The sequence below is a fragment of the Phyllostomus hastatus genome, unplaced genomic scaffold (assembly GCF_019186645.2).
Source record: "Phyllostomus hastatus isolate PE091 unplaced genomic scaffold, TTU_PhHast_1.1 phas_contig_159, whole genome shotgun sequence".
Taxonomy (NCBI): Eukaryota; Metazoa; Chordata; class Mammalia; order Chiroptera; family Phyllostomidae; genus Phyllostomus; species Phyllostomus hastatus.
Window position 1 is genome coordinate 12,473,953 of NW_025333640.1, and position 21,212 is coordinate 12,495,164.

Genomic DNA, 21,212 nt, shown 5'->3' on the forward strand with positions numbered 1-21,212 from the left:
TTGCATATCCCTGATGGCTAATGATATTGAGTACCTTTTCATAACTGTGTATGTATCTTTTCTTTATGACGCGTGTTCAAATGTTTTGCCTGTTTTTAAATTGGGTTGTTTGTTGTTGACGTGTGTAGTTCTTTATATTCTGGATCCATGTCCTGTGTCAGAGATATGTATTACACATGTTTTTCCTATGTGTGGCTCGAAGTGTTTATATCCTAGGTGTGTGTTTCAATGAACAGAATTTTTGATGAAGTCCAGTTTACACATTTTTATGGTTAGTTAGGCTTCTTTTCTGGTCTACCTGATCATGAAGATATTGTCTTAGAAAACTTACTGTTTTCGCCTTTACATATGGGATTTATCTCAAACTAATTTTTATATATGATGTGTGAGGTAGGAGTCAATATTCATTTTCCCCCACTATGGGCTTCTAATTGTTCCAGAACCAGCTGCTGAAAAGGCTTTATTTTCCCCAGTTGAATTGCCTTAGCGCTTTTATCTAATTGTCCACGTAGGTGTGGGTCTGTTTTGATGTTTTAATTCTGAAATTTTGAACCATTTTTCACATTTAATGCCATCTCTAAATTACATGAGTATCCTCTCTCTAGGATATTAATGAGAGCACTGGACAAAAAAATAATAATAATAAATCTAAAAGCAGGCAATTGACATAGATCAAGACGTCTCCTGCCTTTTTTACTTAATATTAAAACCTGCTCCCACATACCCTCTCCCTCTGTGTTTCTGAGTCTCCCTCCCTTCCTGGGTTTCTGCAGGGATTAGCAATGGCCATGCGGAGTTCCTCAGATGGCCCTTCCTCCAGGGGCAGGTGGGAGGCTTAGGCAGGGTTAAGGGAAGGGCAGGTGCCTTGCCAGGAATCAGGCTGTTTTCCAAATAGATAGAAACTTGACCTTTTACCAGGAATTATCCCTCATCTTGCCTTAAGTGCTGAAGATGGTAGCTCTAGTTACTACGTGGAATTTTCCCAATAAATTTCCCTGCTCTTTGAAAAGTGCTATTGTAATTATTAAACACATGATGAAACAGAAAACTAAAATTCAGAGCAATGAATGGTATGAATTTTCTGCATTTCAGTTCGGTGACTGCCTTCTCAATAGCTGTCTTCCCTTAGAGAAATGAGTAAGATTTGTTTTCTTTAATGGTTTGTCTGTCTGTTGAATACTCCCTTTTTAAGGCCATCCGAGAAAAAAGCTATATATCATTTTCATGACTATTTCCTCATAACTCCCAAATGAGTCTGTAAGGAAAATATTTGTTTGCTGTGGTTTGTTTCATATTTTTCAAACGCCAACAATTTGCTTAGTACAAAGAGCCCAACTGCCCATTTCCAGAATGCACTGTGTTCCTGGAGCGTATTGAAGTGGACACCAGTGTGCAGTCCTAGCTCTCATGTCCCCAGGTTTTTCCAGGCCACCGTTGTGTGTGCAGGTTTCCCAGCGATCTCAGGGAGTCGGGGATGATGTTCCTCCTTCAGTATTCCAGCCCCTCTCACATCTCAGTGCTGTGTGTCCAAGCACTGTGCACCATGGGGGAGCACTAAGGACAGTTTCAGGAACACAGGCTCATGGCCTGTCATTCATGAGGAGGACCGGAGACACATACCTCCATCGGTGCACGTGTTGTACAATATATTCAAAGCCGGTGGGCCTGACTATCCATAGCATTGTCTTTTAGGTTGCTCTTCTCTGGATATGGCAATTTTCCACTTAGGTGTTCACATTGAGCACCCAGCCCAGTAGAGACAGCATTTTTAATTTACTGATCCAGCCAAGAATCCACTTATAGTCCCGAGGTGGGTGCTTATGACATCAAGTTGCTGCTTTGTCTCCTTTCCTTTTACTCCTAGTTTCTTTTTTTTTTTTCCTCTCCCTCCACCCCTTCCTTAAACCATTCATGCCACTAAACCAACAGGGCTGAAAACTATAACTGGCTGATTGCTATTTGGTCACAAGCTGGGATAGAAACTCCATGAGAATTGGTGGGTTGGATTGTAGCAGCTAAGTGTGAGGAGGGGATAGAGAGTGTGAGCCGGACCCCCAAGTGAGCAGAGAGGAGTGGATAACGTGTGTATTGCGAGCAGGAGCGGAGTGCACCCAAGCCCCAGAGCAATGCACAGCCTGGCCTGGGCGACCCCACTCCCTTGGAGCAACAGGGAGCTGGAACCGGCCGGAGTAGAGGTAGCAGGTCTGGCAGGCGGGAAGGAAACTGCTTGTGGAGAATTCCGAAGAAAATGAGTGTGCAAGAGGGGACAACAGGATAGTAGACTGAGGACAAAAAAGAAGAAATGTGAATGGAGAAAATGTGTTTTTCTTTGTTTGTTTATTCATAACTGCTATCCTCAAAGTGCTAGTTGATATGATTCAAGTTAGTCTGATTAGAAAAATTTTATGTGGTGAATTTGGGGTGGGTAGAAGGTAGAAAGTGATCATCAGATAAAAATGCCTTCCACAAATAAATATTAAAGGAAAGAACAAATAGAAAAGTGGAGGGATAATGGGATACTCAGTCCTTTGTGATACTGCTTTGAAAAAATAACTTGTGCTCTGGCTGGTGTGGCTCATTGGATTGAGCACCAGACTGCGAACCAAAGTGTTGCTGGTTTGATTCCCAGTCAGGGCACATGCCTGGGTTGCAGGCCAGATTCCCAGTAGGGGGCACATGAAAGGCAACTACACATAGATGTTTCTCTCCCTCTTTTTCCCTCCATCTAAAAAATAAATAAATAAAATCTTTTTAAAAAACTTATAATATTCTTCTTTGATGGTTGTTATATTGAAGTTGAAATATTTCAGGTGATGGTTAAATAATATTTAAGTGATGGTCCAACCTAGCTTCTTGAGATTAATGCTTAAGACATTAACTATTAAAGAATCAATACTTTTATGAAATACTGTTATTTCCTGATAGATATTTCACTTTGTAGGGAAAAGCCAACATGTATTTTGTTGTACAAAGGACATTTTAAAAAACTTTTTCCTTAACCCATTTTGCTACTTATTACTCTATGAGCAGTACCTTCTATTACTGTGATTTCCTTGTGCCTCAGTTCTTTCTGGATAGTTTTTGAAAGTCAAGTTGGAATCAGCCAGAGTTTGTGCCAATTTAGATATAACTAAATTACTAAATTATACACATTTTATTGCTGTTCCCACGACAGGAGTATCTTCTAGATATTCCTTTAAGTAGGTCATTGAATCTTTTTTCTTTATGGAGCAGTAACAAATGCATGAAGGAATTTGAATTTCAAGAGGCTGTCTTGCATTTATATCGGAGCATTGGCATTTAGAGTCCATAAAATAAATTGGCAGTGAATGTTTTATTTACCTGTTAGAATCTCAGCTGGATCATCAAGTAGCACTTTGCCAGATATATTGTAATACACTTGCTGGCACAGAAATGGAGTGTTAAAGCATTTAATCAAAAATATTTGTGTGTGCAGATCTCATGAGAATTTTAATGTCAGAGAAAATACCTGTACATATAACATAGAAGCAAAAATTATTGGGGTAGTAAAACTGGCTCACTGTCATATGTATTCTTTTTTTTAAATGAGCAAAATAGTCACTATTTATTGAAATGTATTTTAGATTAAGAATTTTTATACTGCTTCACCTGTCAAAATTGCCAAGATTTTTGATAAAGCTGGCAGCATGAATGACAGCTGCAAACCCAAGGTTAGACTGCAGAGTTGATTTCTCTCTAGCTTTCTCTCCTTTTAAGCTTCGCTTTCATGTGTAGCCAAGTGAAATGTAAGCTCTGCAGATCCTCAGGGGCCTTGGCCTGATGAGAGGATACAGAAGAAAGGCATCGTCAGTTTGGAAAGCCTGCTGAAGGCACCGAGGGCAAAGGGCCCAGGTGATGACATGACTCCCAGACCTTTGTAAGGAGATGAATGAGAAGGCAGCGCCTCTGTGAGCTCTGGATGTATTTTACTCACAAGAGTAATCCTAGGCTATCAAACCAATTGTTTTGGCTTTATCCTTCAGATGTTGCCAAAGAAAAATACATTCTTTTATTGTTCTTCCAAGTTGTTAACCGTTCCTCCTTAATCATCTGCAGCCTGTGTGGGAATAAGTCTTTTAAAGATCACTGAACTTTGCTTGATTTGAAATCAGAGTAGAATTCATTTCATTTAATGTGGGAAACCTCCTTTTGAGAAACTTGACACAAACTGGCTTCTTAGCCTCTTAGAATTGAATTGAAAAAGAAAAACACAGCCAGATGTACAAATGTCTGCTCATAGGTTAGGTTGCCCTGAGCTTTATGATTCTTTGTCTGTGCTTGTTGATCATTGAAATAACCTTAGCAGTCAAGATTTAGCAAGTCAGTGTGAATGAATGAATTTCAGGTTGCAGTTACAGGCATGTAACTAACTAGGCTAACCACAATGTACAGTGAGTGCTCTTACAAGTTTTTGCCACTCGTTGTTTAATGATTTTAGAAACACTTAATATATTTGCTTTGGTGGAAAAGTTAATAAGTCCGTTAGGCCACTGGTATGGAGTAGTGAGGTGTGAAAACATAAATTCCCTCAGTTCCCACAGCAGCATATCACAAAAGACCCAGCACACTGTGGATTGTTTGGAATTTTACAGATCTCCTCAAGGAGCAAGTTCAGAATGGTTTCTAAGAGTGCTAAATCAGTATCCCCGCACATGGATTTGGCTGGCATGGATTTGGGCAGAGTGCGCCAAACAGAGCTAATTGAGGTGGAGGAAAAAATCGAGAGAGCAGGCTGTAATGGTGAATAGAGTTATTTGTCACTGAGTTTGTAATAGGATTTTCAATTAATTCATGCAGGCATCCAATGCCTTACATTAGCCTTGTCAAGATGAACTACAGCCACATCTAAAATGCCATCCCCTATTAAACGGTGCATGTCAGTGAATTTGTAATTTCTTCTGTTCAACCAGAAGATGAATGGATTCCACTCAGAAAACAAATGTGTGCTTCAGAAGTGCACATTTTGAAATCCTGAACACTTCCTAGGAGGAACATTCTTTGCATTGTTATACAGTGAATATGTATTAAAATGTAATTGCTATGTGAATTCGTCCAAAAACTAAAGCATCCAGCTGTATAGAGACAAATACATTTTCAGGTGCTGCGTTTCACTGGTGAACAGGTTTTTCATTGTGGGTGCTGCTGCTGATGATGATAGTTCATGCATGTAGCACTCACTGCCTGCTGGGCCATTTGTAGTGGTTTTCATGCATTAATTCACTCAATCCTCACAAGAACCCAGATGAAGAAAATAAGGCACAGAGAGGTTAATCTGCTCAAGATCACACAGCCAAACTGGGATTCAAATCCAGGCACTGGGCTCTGGAGTCTGTGCTCCAGCAGGCACCCTCTCCTGCCTGGTCCCGGTCCCCTCAGCAACGTGCCAAGGGTTGTTTTACTGCAGTGTTGTCAGTGCTCTGTCTGAGAGTCTCTCTCTCTCTCTCTCATAATAATATTTATTGCTGTGTTTATTTAGTGTTATTTCCTCAAACCTATCTTGGGAAATATTGTTAAACTGATAACGAGAGTTCAAGAAACACGTAGTAAAGAAGAAAATGTACTCAGGCGTCTCTCTGTGAGGACAGAGGGAGATTAGAATCCTTCCTCAGAGCTGGACACAGGATGGAATATGACCGAAGTTCACAGGACTGTGAAGCCCCAGAGTTCCTGAGGGGCCTTTCCCTTTTGGGGAAACCAAAGGGCACAGCAGGGTTGTTTACAAGATTAAGTCAAGGATGGGTAACAGCAGTCAAGCCATTAGAGGAAGGATCTTAAGGCAGGGTTCAAAAGTCCAGGGGCACATGCAGGTCCCAGGACTTCTGGAAGGCTCCCGTCCTTTCTCCCCAGGATACTGGCCCCTAGAACAGCTCTAATTAACCAAACGCAACACCACGTGGACCAAGCCAAGACGAGAGGACTGCCAATAGCATTTTGGGATCCAAGAATTGGCTAGTTCCCTTCAGCCAAAAAAAATTAAGAAAAAAAAAGTTTGGCTTTTATAAGTAGGTCAGACTCTAAATCTCTGACTAGAAACCAAACTGTTTTTTAAAACTATATTATGAAGGTTTGTTGCCATCAACACTATAAAACTTTGACCTACTTTTTTTTTGTGGGTGGGGGGAGCGCTAGGGGGAAGATAATATGAGTAATGCTCCCTATTGTTCTACTTCATTAGAAAGATTAAACTTAATAAAACTATTTCAACTAGTGTAGGCCTGTGTTTGCACATAGCTTTCCTCCTACCAGCCCACTTCCTGTCCATTTCCCACCCACTGTCAGGCTCATCTGCCTGGCTCCTGGTTCTCACTGGGGCTGTTTGAGCTTTCAGCCTGGGAGTGGCAGATCACTGCCTAAAGGAAATGGCACTAGAAACTCTTTGACTTGTCATTCAAGACTCTCCATAAGCTAGCCTCTGCCCACCTCTTCTATATTTCATATTCCATAACTCCTCTCCAGGAACACCTTGTTACTTATAAAACCCCACTCCCTCTGCACAGCACGCTCCGTGTCTTTGCTGGCAGCATCTTCTCTGCCTGCAGTGCCCTCACTTTTCTCTTTTCTTTTCTTTTTTATAAGTATATTTTATTGATTATGCTATTAACAGTTGTCCCATTCTTTTTTCCCCCTTTTATCCTCTGCCTGGTACCCCCCTTCCCTCCAGCATTCCAGCCCCATTAGTTCATGCCCATGGGTTGTACATAACAAGTTCTTTGGCTTCTCCATCTCCTATACTATTCTTAACCTCCCCCTGTCTATTTTGTACCTACCAATTTTGCTTCTTATCCCCTGTACCTTCCCGCCCCACTGATAACCCTCCATGTGATCTCCATTTCTGTGATTCTGTTCCTGTTCTAGTTGTTTCCTTAGTTCATTTTTGTTTTTGTTTTTTTTTTAGGTTCAGTTGTTGAAAGTTGTGAGTTTATTGTCGTTTTACTGTTCATAATTGTGATCTTCTTTTTCTTAGAGAAGCCCCTCCAGCTTTGCCTGTCTAACTCCTGTGTGTTCTTTAAGACTTGACTCAGGTGTCACTTCTTCCAGGAAGTGTTTCGATTTTCCACCCACCAAAGGCCTACGCTTTCTTCTCCTCTGTCCTCTCTCCGTCATTGCCTTCTCTATCCTTTCATAACTCTATCATTGCGTTCACTACACACTGTATTACAATTATTTCTAATATCGTATCCCTTAAGGATAAGAACTGAGCCCTGTTCCTCTTTAAACCCTCAGCACTAGCACATTGCCTGGTGAAAAAAAAAGCTCGATACATGTTATCTGGATGAATGAGTAAGTGCATGAAAGCAGCAGCCCAGTAATCTCATTCAGCAAATTACTATAAATATGTTCGATTTGTCATTTATTCTTCGAATCAATGATAGGCAGCAGTGTCCCAGAGAGGCCAGAGAGCTTCTTAAAGTGACAACTGATGCTCAAGAATGGGTGCCTCCACTGTCATCGGGAAATTCCATATTTAATCCATTTGATGATTAGGTTGCCTTGGGACATACACACATTTTTAAACCTGCCATTTAAAATCTTAGTGCAATGCAGTAACATTTAAAACCTCAACTATTAGCATATCAGCCTAACAGTGCCCATAACTAGGAACGTGTAAAGTTGAATGATCTTATACAGACTGTGAGAGACCGTATGCCTGTACGATTATGGATTATAAACTCTGAGAGGGCAGCAAGCTGTCTTACTGTGGTATTCTGGACCCTGGCACATAGTAGGCCCTCAATAAATACTTGAGTTTATGAGAGAATAGGACCTACTGTCCACATTAAAAGCAGCTGGGAAAGTTTTGCCCAAAGTCAAACTCTTGATTCTTAACCAAGCTTAAGAGGAGCCAGTAAATTAATAAGTGGTGCTTCTGTTTCATTTTTCTTCTCAGTACTTACCGTTTATCCTGCTGAATAAAGTGGTTACTATAGGAAAATAAGTTTGCTTTTTATGAGTTTTTGAATCTTACACCAGACTCCTGAGCCAGACTCAGCGGTTGTATTTCCATGTATTAAATACCCCAAACCAACCCACTAAATTAGACTTAGGGGTAGAATGCTAAATCACAAAGGATGTGTGGGTGGTCTGTGGTTCTTATTTGAATGTGACATTTGTTCATTCTCTGTATCTTGGTAAGATATATGTATAGTTTTTCTATGCAAGATGTTCTTCCTAAGACAAAGTGTTAGTTTGACCATGGCTTAAAAATAATGATCACAGTTAAGTTTTCAGACATTTTGGGGACTTTTTTTCATCAAACCTCATCTCTTTCTTTAAGGGTATACCTCAGTTACCATGTGCCAAAGCATTATACAACTACGAAGGAAAAGAGCCCGGAGACCTTAAATTCAGCAAAGGAGACATCATCATTTTGCGGCGACAGGTGGATGAAAATTGGTACCATGGGGAAGTCAACGGGATCCATGGCTTTTTCCCCACCAACTTTGTGCAGATTATCAAACCGTTACCTCAGCCCCCACCTCAGTGCAAAGCACTGTACGACTTTGAGGTGAAAGACAAGGAAGCAGACAAAGATTGCCTTCCATTTGCAAAGGTAAAGTTAGAATGAGATTGTTTTCCTCCTGTCAGCTGTTCCTCTTTACTGGATACATGGCAGTATCGCTTGCATTTCAGTTTGCAAAAAAGGTACAATAGTTGGATGTAAATTGTATCACTGTGCTGTTAAAAGTACCTGGAAACAGATTTCTCAGAGTCCCATAGGAAGGAATTGTGTGCTTGGATTGTTCTATATGAAAGATAATTGGATGATACTGTATGTGGTATCATTTCATATTTAGAGCCTAAATTTAATTCTAAGCCACTTTAAGGGTAGGTGTGCCATTCAGGGATTTTAATTCACTGTGAATCGTGAATAACAAAATGAAACATCATTACTTCCTTATTTTATATGTAAATTTATTTGCTGAAAAGCACACAGGAATATATCTGCTGAATTGATAATACCTGTATGCTTTGGAATTTTAAGTAGGATATTGTATTTTTTTTGTAAAGAAAAACAGTAGGATGTGAATTTAAATGGGCATTGGTGTATTGTCAGAGAGAAAGTGACAAGAGCCTGAGAATCAATCTAAGACAGGTTCAAGAGGCTGTGTAGCATTTGGGGTTGCAATTTGCAAATCGAAACAAAACAAGCAGCCAACCCTTGTATAGAAGGGATTCCTAGTTTAACAATTGTCTGAAAGGACACCAGGTTGACTGAAAGTTGCTATTTAGTTCATCAAAACATTGGATTCATGTACTAAAGATATGTCGTAGCATTTTTATTCATGTACTCTTTAAATGTCAGTCTCTTTATTGAAAAGGAAAATTAAGTGACAGGATTGGTGGGACCAGGTAGACTGATGTTTATTGTTTCTTTAGGATGATGTTCTGACTGTGATCCGCAGAGTGGATGAAAACTGGGCTGAAGGCATGCTGGCAGACAAAATAGGAATATTCCCAATTTCGTATGTTGAGGTAAGTTAATTTGTAGAAACATATATCACATTAACATTCAGCTTAGCAAATAAATCTTAATTATGCCATTTGAGGATTAAGTCTTAATAATCATTTTGCAATATAGACATATATGAAATCATTAGGTTGGATCCCTTAAAAAAAACAATGTTTTATGTCAATATCTCAGCAAAACTGGAGGGAAACACAAAGACAAAAATCTTGTCTATTAAAAAAAAATGTCCTCATAACACGAAGCCCTGGGATTGCCCTGTTCCCGATCATTGGATGGGTAAAGAGGAATCCCTTATCCTGCCCTCCAGTAACGGAAGATTCCGAGACTCTGAAATGTTTGCAACTCTTCACTTTGTGCCCCTGCTCATCGTGTCCCTGTGTCTTGTGAAACGTCACCGTGTGCTTCCTGTCAGCACCTACGCTATTTCCAGGTGTTCTGTTCCACTTAACAGCTTTGGGTTCTGAAGGCTGATAAAGTTCTTGAGTAAGATGGAAGATGAGTGTATCTGTTTATTTGTTTACTTTTTTCTTTTATTATCTGCCACATCATCAGAGTGAGAATAGTGGTTTTTCTGAGGAGACCTCCAGTAAATTTCAAATAAATGAATGAATCTCTATTCCATCCCAGCAGCAGCTTGTCCCTCTCCCCCTTTTTAACCAACTTACTCGGAAAGGTTATGGCCAACCTGATTCAGTGAAGTCTTTTTAGAGAATATGTCTAAAGTAACATGGTTGTATTATTTTGAAGAATAATATGAATTACAAATGAACTAGGGAGTTGCAATTTACAATAGGCCTTCATTATATGATACATCATAAACTTTCATGTCCTTTAGTTGAAAGAATTTCTTGGTGCAAACAAAATTGAAGGCATTTTCAAAGAATGAAACACATCCCAAACAACCATACAAGGTTAGCTGAGATCGCAGAGGCTTCTGGGAACATAAGTTCTTAGTGAGTATCTGTGTAATGGATGAAAAGGGGTTAACCAAGAGAAGTGGAAAAGCTGAATTTTTATGGCAGGAAGAATATTTATGCAGGAAGACCAGCCTGTGCAAAAACCAAAAAGTAAGGGACGTCACCAGTTGCTTAGGGAACTGAAAGTGATTCTGTTATTTAAGATATCAAAGCACATAAAAAAGAAAAACTACCATCACTTATTTTCCCATCTTTTTATCTGAGGCATTTGTTTTGGCATGATTCTCAAAACTAAAATGACACTCAGATTCTCCCACAGAGAGCAAGATTGCCAAAGCTTTCATAAAAAATCAGTTTGACTATTGTATATCCCTGGAAAAGTAATTTAAACCATCTACAAGCCTTGAACTTTATCCATACCCTTCAGATAATTCCTTTTTATTGAAATATTCTTTCCTCCTTTGAAAGTAAACACCAAAAACAATCCTTAACTCTCAGGCAGTCCTTCCTGTATATTATTTATATATTATAACTATGGGTCATGGAAAATGACAGCCATTTCCAAGAATTTCAATAGTTATGCTGAAGAGCATGGGTAAGCACAAGCTTAGTAATGAAAGCCTGTCCTTACTTGTTAGGTATTATCAGCATTGCATGCCAGCACTCGGTATGTGATGCATGAGGAAGGATTGCTGTACTTTTATTATTGGACAGGTGTAGAATCGCTCAGATAGGCGTAAAGATCCACCTAGGGAAAGTCCAGAGTCAGTTAGAGTTGCTCAAGTCATTGGGTTGTTTTCTCTGGCTTAAGTTGGAAAGATAAACTGCTGCCTGAGTGGAAAGTATTTTCTTTTCTGCCTCTTTTCTTTCAAATGTGTATTTGCCTCATTTGAACCAGAATTGTGGCAGTTGAGACCAGGTAAACAAATCATCTGTCTCTTGGAGACTATGACTATTTCTTTGATGTCAGGCCATCAGATTGACATTTCTGATGGTGAGCAAGACATCCGGGGATGAGTGACACCTGGCTTAGCCTTTAGAGTAATAAGCCAGGGAAAGCAGGTTTCCACAGCAACCTACCAAAATTCTACCATTTAAATAGAGTGTAGACCATCTTACAAGGCAGTCTCAGATAGAGGAAAGCCAACTACTATAGGAGTCAGACTTGGGGCTTTTTTCTGAATATTGCTCTTTCTTTAAGCTCTGTGAACTACTTCAGGGCCCAGGCCATCCTGAATGCAAAACAAGCTGGGTTACAAAAATTTGTTTGTGAATTATTTTCTTATATCTTGTACACATACATTTACATCTCCATCAGTTACCTGCTTTTGCTTTTTTCACAGTGCTGCCAAAAACCAGCACCCCCTCCCCAACCAGATGTTTTGAGAAGATGAAATGTGATAATATATCTCAGAGGGTCTGGCACTGCTATGCCTCATGCACAGTGGTTTGGAGCTCAGATTAGACTGTGACTCAGGGTGTGCCAGAGTGTAGTCGTGATCAAATAAAAGAATCTCACCACCACATGTAATGAGGGAAATGAGTTCAGAATTGAATTCCAAGTCACCAGAGAAATGTCTTTGTTTGCCACAGGCTTGTCAGCAGAAGCTGTAACTCCCCTTCCACTCCTTGGTTGGCTTTGGTAATGGAAAGGCCCAGGGAACTTGCTTGTGGCAGAAACTAAACCGGGTGGTCGTGGGGGTAGGATTCTGGACTGGAATAGATTCTTTGCGGTCAGAGGTTCAGCTGTTGAATTAAGCGATGGGGCAAATTGAAAGGAGCTAAGCATTAGAGGTAAAGAGAGAATCAAGTGGTGAAAAATGCTACTGGAATAGATGGCCCTCTTTTCTTGTCTTCAATTGCCCTTTCTCTTCTCCCTCAGCTTTCCATACCTGTGGACCACAGCCTCCACCTGGGTTAGGACAGGTAATCAAATGGTGGTAGTGGTGTCATGACTTGCAAACAATTGACCTCTTATAAAGTACAAAATTCTTCAAGAGAAAATTGGTTGAGGGGAGTGAGTAGAGGCAAGAATGGCTGTATAAATGACCTCAAATTCTGTCCCTTGGAGTCTTTGTTCAAATCCTTCAGATAGCACACTTCTCCTTTGATCACATTCACTTTTCCCTTCTGGGGATTCTCATCAGACCCTTTCTGGTCACCATGGAACACAGGTGGCAAACACAAGGCCCAAGGGCTGAATCTGGCCCTCCACCTTGTTTTATCCAGCCCAGCACCTTATTTCTACCAGGCGGCAGCACCGAGCTCTCACTTAACTGTTAAGGAGCAGTTACATTTATACAGTCCTAAAATTACATTCAGCCCTTTGAAGGCAACCACAAGGCTGATGTGCCCCCCAGTGAAAATGAGTTTGACACCCCTGCCATAGAGGTTGTGGATTCTGTTCTGTTTAGACAGGATCTTTCTAAACCTGAGCAAGTTGAAAATAATGAGGGGTAAGACTTTCTTGGAAAAACCCAGGGAATTCTTGAAGACACCATGCCAGGGTATGTATAAATGAGTGTATTTGTCAAGAACTGAATGCAGTTAAAAAAAGAAATCTTTGTTCAAAAATACCAGTCTTCCACAAAACAGAATGGAAGATTTTAACACCCTCAGTACTCGGAGCTGACTCATGCAAGTTCAGCAGTTGTTGGGTAAGGATGACATGATTCTTAGCAAGCAAAAAGTTTGAAGGAAGTAAGTGCGAAACATCAGATTTTGGACATTTTTCAGACATTATTGTGTATTATACACTTACGATAAACTAGAAATTTTCATTAAGCTTATCATTTTACTTTGATTTCTAGTCATTTGTTTAAAATAACACTTGCCCAGTTTAAAAAAAATAGTATTTAGCAACTTGCTTCTCTGCTACAAATACATTAAAAATAAGCATTCCTAATGGCATGTGCCATAAAGTAGGCCTAACAGTCAAGTACTCTTAGTCTTTCGTACTGCCAGCAAGAAGGGCCACATGTCTCATTCTTTAGATTTCACTGGAATGGCACTTCTTCTAACAGACTTCCCCTCACCACCTTACCTAAAGTAATTCTTCTTCCTCTACTTTCTGTACTTGACATGTAAGGCAGTGTGGTCATGGGGCAAAAATTTAGACTCTGAACCCAGATGACTGAGATTCAAGTCTTGAATCTGCGTCAAACTGTCCGAGTGACTTTGGGCCTTGTCTCCTCATTTGTAAAATAATAGAACCCCTTCACAGAGTGAGTGAATTCCAATGATATTTACACACAGTGCTGGCACCTGGTAAGGTCTGTATAAGTGATCACTATAATTATCACCTATGTTATTATTATTCCTTCATTGCACTTTTTACTCTCTGTAACTGTTCTAAGTTATTTGTTCATGTGGTTACTATTTCCCAGTACTCCATGCCTCCATTAGGATGTGCATTCCTTAGGCCAGCATCTTGTCTTTCTGTTTTACGTTGTTCTCCTGAGGTCCTTGTACGGCATCTTCCCCCTAGTAGCTTCTCAATAAATGTTGGTTGAATGAATGAATGAATGAATGAGCAACCTAAGAGCCTTCTGAACCTAAACCAAAAACAAATTGGTTTTTAGATGCTGCCAACTTTTACATTTTTCAGCTAATATTCCCATCATTCACCACCTAAGCATATATTTTATCATCGGTTTATCTTCATGCCGTCTCAGGAAGTTACGGTCCTCAAAGTCCAGTCTCTTGTGTGACTTTAGTGAGGTCTTTCAAAAATGAAGCTGGGCAAGTATTTGGTAATACCGAATTTAGAGGTTTTCTGGACTAGATAATGGTGGATTATTTTGGACACTCTGGGAATTAGATCATGGAGCCTCTATCTTTTATGTCTAATATAGAGAAGTCTCCCTGATACTTTCTAGGATGCGTTTTCACCTGCTGGAGGTCATTTCTCTGGTTCGGGTGGCCTTTCAGTTAAGGGGCCTCATTTAAAATACAACTTTATTGAGCTATAAATGATACGCAATAAACTGCACATATTTAAAGTGTACAATTTGATGAGGTAACATTTGTTGTTCTCAACTTTTAGAACCAACCCATAGACAAGTCTTGGGAGACCTTCCTAGGGGTAGGAAATGGAATTATGTTACCAATCTTAAGGGAAAATCACATGTGCGAGTCTCAACTGGACCAAAGGGTGGGAGTACAATTTCCAAGTTAGGGAATTGGGAGATATTGTCTGCATTCCAAGGAATAAAAAATGAAGGTTTAGGTATGCAGTTTGAAGTTGCTAAGGTGACTTGGAGGAGCTAAGAATAGCAATATTAACTTTATTTCTTAACTTGGAGCCTTTGTCTCAAAAATAATGATAGCAAAAGCCTAAATAATACTCTCTTATTTGATAATCAGTTGATTGAACTATATGAAAAGATATTCTATCATTTGTATTTTGAATGTATTCTTTTTTCTATCAGATTAACAAATGAAATGTTCAATTGATTGAAATCATTTTTATTAAAAATTTTGGGGAAAGTTGGAAAGATGGATTTACTATATTACTTAGCATCTAAATCCCCCCTTTATTTCTGAAGTAAATTAATTTTTATAAAAGCAGTTTGGCGAAGTTGTTGGAAAGTCAGAAAGGCAGAATTACTATGTTGCTTACCACTAACTTTCTCCTTCAATCCTGAAATAAATTAGTTTTTATACATGAAAGAGATATTGTTAAGAAATTAGTAAGGGAGAATTATCCCATTTCTTAGCATCATAAGCATCTTGCATTCACCTTTAATTCTGACTCACTGATACCTCCCAGCAGCATTTTTTAGCACTGTGGGCTTTGTCCTTGACAGAGGTAATTGCTGCCTTTCTTCTGCTACAGAGATAGAAGGAAAAGTGTCCTCTGGCTCCTGAATTTCTAAGGGCAAAGGCAGGTCTCCTCTGGACTCCAAGAACCACCACTTAACATATATACAGCTAGTGGCAGCTGGACTAGACTCAGTCTGAAAAGGAGTCCTTTAGATTTGATAAGGAATTTTATTTAGGGCAGTTTATGCTCCATCTGCTATTCAACAGCTTCTTACTAATTTAAGAGTTTCCTTTTGTTTTCCATTAGGAAAACTTCAGGGAGCTAAGAGTCTAAAGATCAGTTAATGTTTATTGAGTTCTCACTGCATGAATGGATAGTTTCCGGTACTCTGGGTAGTTTTATAGAACATGAAAATGCAGGTCTCCTGTAGAGCCTTAATCAGAGGCCAAGGATAATGACCAAATGGTGTCTCATGTCCACAGTGACTCCCCAAGGAACCCTCAAATTCCTCAGCCTGGCCACATTCCCCTACACATACCCAGAGCCCCAAGTTGGTCTGCTGATCATTCCTGGGAAATACATACCTTGGAATTGCTGCCTTTACAGCTCACCTGGGACAGGTCTTTGAACCTGTATCTGTGGAATACTCAACCTTTTTCCAGGTTCTGATGAATACTCTTACTTCTCATGAAGTTGTTCTTTCCTAATTCTTTTGTGCAGAAACAAAACAGAACAGAAGAGAACACAGAATAATCCTCCCCTTCCTTTAAACTTCTACAAAATGCTCAGTTTGTTACCATTCTTATACATTTGGCACATGCAAAGAGTATAGTTCTATGTGTAGATGATTTGGTGTTTTCCTGTGTCGGGAGCCAAATCTTACATAAAATATTTTAAATTATTCCCAGAATATAATTACATTCCAGAAAAGTTGGAAAGGAAGTAAATAACCCTTAGTCCCATCACATATAATTTTGTTAAATATCCTTCCATTCTTCTCCCTTGTGCCTTAATGATATGACACACATGGTTTTGCCTTTCTATACATTATTACAGTGCTGCTAACCAGCAGTTTCTGTGACTGTGTAATAACTATGCTAGTAGCTAAACCGTAATTTGGCTAATTATTTTTTCCATTGTTTAAACAAGTTAAGTGTCTCATTTGGGAGTCCACGCCCAGTAATTGAGAAGTGAGTCTTGGTCTCTGTCCATTGCTGCCCTAGACTCCTTCACTAGCCTCAGGGCTCATGAGATGCTAGTGTCCGTAATGTTGGTACAGAATCACTATTTATATAAAGCTGCCCTTAAGAATTGTGTAGCACATTTTGATTTTTCATCAAGAATAATGACAAATTTTCAAGTTCCAACACTTAAAAGGTTAATTTTGGTTGGTGCCCAACCAGGGACACATACACACAAAAATTAATTTTCACAAATGATTTCATTACTCAATGGTTTCAAATATCTGAGGGTGTCTTTTTTAAGAGGAAAATCACAAATTAATTCAAACCTTAATATTTTAAGGTCTTATAAATTTTATTTTATTATTTAAAAATGTTATGTTGCTATATATATCCTCAATTTCACTAGTAACTAAAGGTTTTGTTTTTGTTTTTGTTTTTTAGATTTTATTTATTTACTTTGAGAGAGAAGGGAAGGGAGGGAGAAAGAGAGGGAGAGAAACAGCAATGTGCAAGAAATATATCAAACTGTTGCCTCTCACATGCTCCTAGGCAGGCACCTGGCCCGCAGCCCAGTCATGTGCTTTGACTGGGAATCAAACCAGCAACCTTTGTTTTGGTTTGCAGTCCTGTGCCCAGTCCACTGAGCCACACCAGCCAGGGCTAGTAACTAAGGTTTTAAGGAACACAGGAGGTTCACTTTAATTAACCAAGTGCTAAATCATGTCTGTATCTTATGAAGGAAACTGAATCAATATTCTATACTATTCTATACTCTTGTGTACATATGCTGTGTATAATAACATGAACAGATGAAGCATCTTAATTATTGAACCATGGGGAACAAGTTTCTCTAATGAAAGAGAATGTGTTTCAGGAAAAATTTTCCTAAGTGTTATAAAATGACATTGCCTTTTATAATAGAGATTAGTAGCGATGTACCTATTAGGTTTCACAAATGTATGGAACAAAAATTTGGCTATGTACTGAGAAGAAGGAAGGTTTTGAACAAAAGTATGATGTCATTATGGTCAATACTCAGCATTCTCTTTCTGTGCCAGATTCCTTGGTGATCGCCCCCTCACTCATGTCCTTTATATCTGTCTGTCTTTCTCCCTCTCCTTCCCTCTCTCTCTCTCTCTCACAGACACACACACACACACACACACACACACACACACACACACACACTAGGTACCAGGAGAGGGGAACTATTCATTCACTGATTTATTAACCAATTACACATCACTATAGAATTTCTGTCAGTGTTTCATTTTACATTGACAAAGTTTTGCTTTGAATTTAATGACAATTCCATATTCTTACCTCCTGAGATATATGTATATTTCTTCTATAGTTCCTACATCTGGTAATGAGGTCCTTGAAAATGAATTGTGTCAGTGGAATGTATCTTTTTGGTTTACAGACATTTATTTATGGTGTACATTTGGTGAATAAATACCAAATAGAAAGAAGCATACACAAAAGCTAGTGTATTGTCAGAGCCTATAAGCATTGAACTGAACTGAGCCCAATTTTTAAATTATTCATTAGTCTCTCTCCTCAGCAACATAATTAGAATGTAGCTCTATTTGTTGCTTCAGAAGTAACAGATTACTTATATTATTATTATTGCCTCTTTAGCCTTAACTTTCAGGGCAAAGCTTTCCTCTTTCTTGACATCTTTTCTGCAGTCACTATTCACAGCCTCTCTCTCATCTGGGCAGATGAAGTGTTTCTCTTCCTTTGCCACTTCCTTCCTCCTGGGTCATTCGTCACCATTGACTTGATCATATCATATATATCTCTAAACTATGTTCTTTGACTGTACTTCCTTCCAGTTATGGTTCTACCTCTTTCCTTCCTTTTCCTGCTAAAATCCTCACAAGAATCCCACCCGCCCACTGCCTCTGCCGTGTTACTCCCTGCGGTTAGCCTTCGGCCCCTACAGTCCCTGAAGTTGCCCTCCTGGCTGCTGCCAATTCACTGCCTTTTCTTAGCTCTTGTTCTGTTCGTGTATCTTCAGTGACATCTCCTCTCTATCGATCCATCTATCTACCTATCTTTCTTGCTTTCTTTCTCTCCTTCCTTCTTTCTTTTTTTCTTCTCTTTCTCTTTCTTTCTTTCCCCCATACAATTAACCATTGTGACCACCATTCTTAATCTTCCTGAAACCCTTTTTCACTCCCAGCCATTGGCTGGATGGTTGGCCTGGGAAACTTTGCAAGCTCTTTCCGTGGTGTGAGAGTTTTAAGTGCCTTTTGCTTTCCCTCCTCCCCTGCTTTCTGCTCTACTCTCCTCCCTAAGTCAAAGAACACCAACTAGTTTGACCCCACATGACTTTTATGTGTGGCTTCCAGAGTGGTTTTGTTTAAATTAGTTGTTAAGATGGAAAACTCAAAAGACTTTACAAAGGCCTAAATTCCTTGCTTTTCTTAACAAACAAACAAAAATCAGTGGACACTGGCAAGTATCTGTCCTCTGAGGGAGAGCAGGAGCTCCTTAGTCCACCACAGTGTCCGGCTTTCCCTGTTAGTCTCTGTCTGGTCTTCTTCACTCATTGACCTCACCTGCTCAAGCCTTGCTGACACATGAATTTGCACCTGCTTCCCTCAATGTTAGGAATTCACAGTGCTATTTCCTTTCTTCGTGAGTCAGGGGGGCTGTTTCTCTGTTTCCCTCCCCCCTACCCACCTATTATTATGCCTAGCTTTTATAGTCACTCAACATTTGGATGAGCAAAAGGCTCCATTGGGTTTGATTCTGGACCTGAGGACTCTATACTTGACACAGAGGTCTTTGCCTCTGAGCATTTTTGGGGGGTTCAGAAATGTTATTTGTACTCTACACAGACATAAAACCTTACAGATCATTAAGTCCAACTTCATGTTCCATATGAGAAATACCAGACACATACAAGGTAATGTGACTTGCCCAAGGCAACAGAGCAAATGAAGGGCTGGCTAGAACCCCTCAGTGAATAGTGAGTATAACTCACATTCACAGAGCCCTTAGCCCTGCTTTCATTTCTACCTGAGGTATACAGAATTGACATTATTGTACCCTCACCATTTCATACAGCTGAGGAAGCTGAAGCCATAGAATTTAAATGGTTCACCCAAGATTACTGAACTAGTAAGGGCAGAGACCTGACTCCATTCTAGACCTCTCAAGTTCAGGGGTTTCCCTGTGGTTTTCGCTGACAGTCCTTTTCTCAGCTCTTTCAGTTCTAAAATATGAAGGCCGTCTGTGAAGTGCATCCTCCCTTCATCCCTTATATTTCAAAATCAGAAATGGGAAAAAGTCCATTCTAGTTTATTTATTTATTGTTTGACAGCTGGGGCCAAAAGAAGTGAAGGGAATTAAAATAAGCTGTGAGCTGAGTAACTGATGTTTCATCGTCCTAACCTAGTGCAGTGAGGCAGTCACTCTGAAAATCCCTTTCCCTTGGCAGGACAGCCTGAGGGCTGTGTTGGGAGTCTGTGTTTCTACCGTCTCACTGCCAAAGGGAGTGACCTCTGTTGTCATTACTAGTGAGCGGCTGCAGGGCCCAGGAGGCTTCAGAAATGTGGCCTGTGGGAGGTCAAGGGAGCAGTCTCAGTCCTCCTCTTGTTGACGTAAGAAAGGTCCAGACCTGCAGAGAATCTTCATGAGTTTATTTGAGCCAAACTGACAATTGCTAAGAAGCAAAATCTGAATGGATTGTGAAAATGCTCTGGAGATTGGCAGTTTTATAGCTTATTTTACACATTAGAATCAAAGTTGGAGACGTAGGAGGGTTGCATGAAATTCATGGGTAGTATATTGGGGGGCTGCAGAGAGCAACATGAAGAAATCCCTGAGACTGGATAAAGAGTAAAACAGAGGCATGTTCTTCTTTTGCATTGTGGGTACAGGATGGTTAATCATTACCATTTACAGCACGTGGAGATGGTATTTGGGGAGCAAGATAATAACAAGAGTTTGTGATCTCTGCTCCTGTGGGAGGCTGTACCCTGAGGGGTCTAGAAGAGGGGATTACTTTCACATTCGAAGGGTACGTTATCACAGATGCAGGAAGACAGCAGACAGCCTCACTTATGATACAGACTGACCTTTGTCAAGGAAGCTACAGGCCTAGGGTTGACTATCTGCCACAACCCACTTTTACTTAGGAGTTTTTATGTTCAGACCATGCTGTGTAGTGACTTTCTCTCTCTGAGTGTGTAGGGCCCACTATGCAGGCCCCCCAGAGTTTGTCAGGTTTGGTTTGTGGCCCCGTTTTCTTCCATACTTTCTAAGTTCAGCAAATTGTTGCTTTTATTGAGCCTATAGACCTGGCAACCTTGGGTGCCTGGGGTCTCGAACTGTTCTGTCCCACATGCAGGACCACTGAGCACTTGAAATGTGTCTAGTCCAGATGGAGATGTGATATAAGTGGATTGCAAAGACTCAGTACCAAAAAAAAAAAGGGAGTATAACTGTCTCAATAATGATTACATGGTAAAGTGATGGTGTCTTGGATATACTGGGTTAAATAGAATATAGCATTAAAATTCATTTTAGTATTTCTTTTTATCTTTTTAAAAATATGGTTATTAGAAAACTTAAAATTACAATATGACTCATTATACTGGGTTAGCCAAAAAGTCCTTTACATTTTTTTCTGTATGATGGCTCTAGTATCTCTTAGTTGTATTTAACTTCATTCAAAACAAGTTTGTTAGATTGTATTGTGACAGCTGTCATATCAGCATGCATTTATTTAAAAAATCAAAATTGGTGAATTTTTGTGCAACCATTTTAATATTGAAGATGGAAGAAAATAAGTGGATATTTGACATATCATGCTTTATTATTTCAAGAAAGGTAAAAACGCA

General features: G+C 39.7%; 1 protein-coding gene across 1 annotated transcript in view; it reads left to right on the forward strand.

The window, feature by feature from the left end:
* The window catches only part of SH3RF1 (SH3 domain containing ring finger 1), a 151,855-nt gene that overhangs the window by 87,967 nt on the left and 42,676 nt on the right, over window positions 1-21,212 (forward strand). The window contains exons 3-4 of the mRNA XM_045831436.1: window positions 8,297-8,572; window positions 9,400-9,495. Coding sequence (XP_045687392.1) covers window positions 8,297-8,572; window positions 9,400-9,495 — 372 coding nt within the window. The remainder of the gene's footprint in view (window positions 1-8,296; window positions 8,573-9,399; window positions 9,496-21,212) is intronic.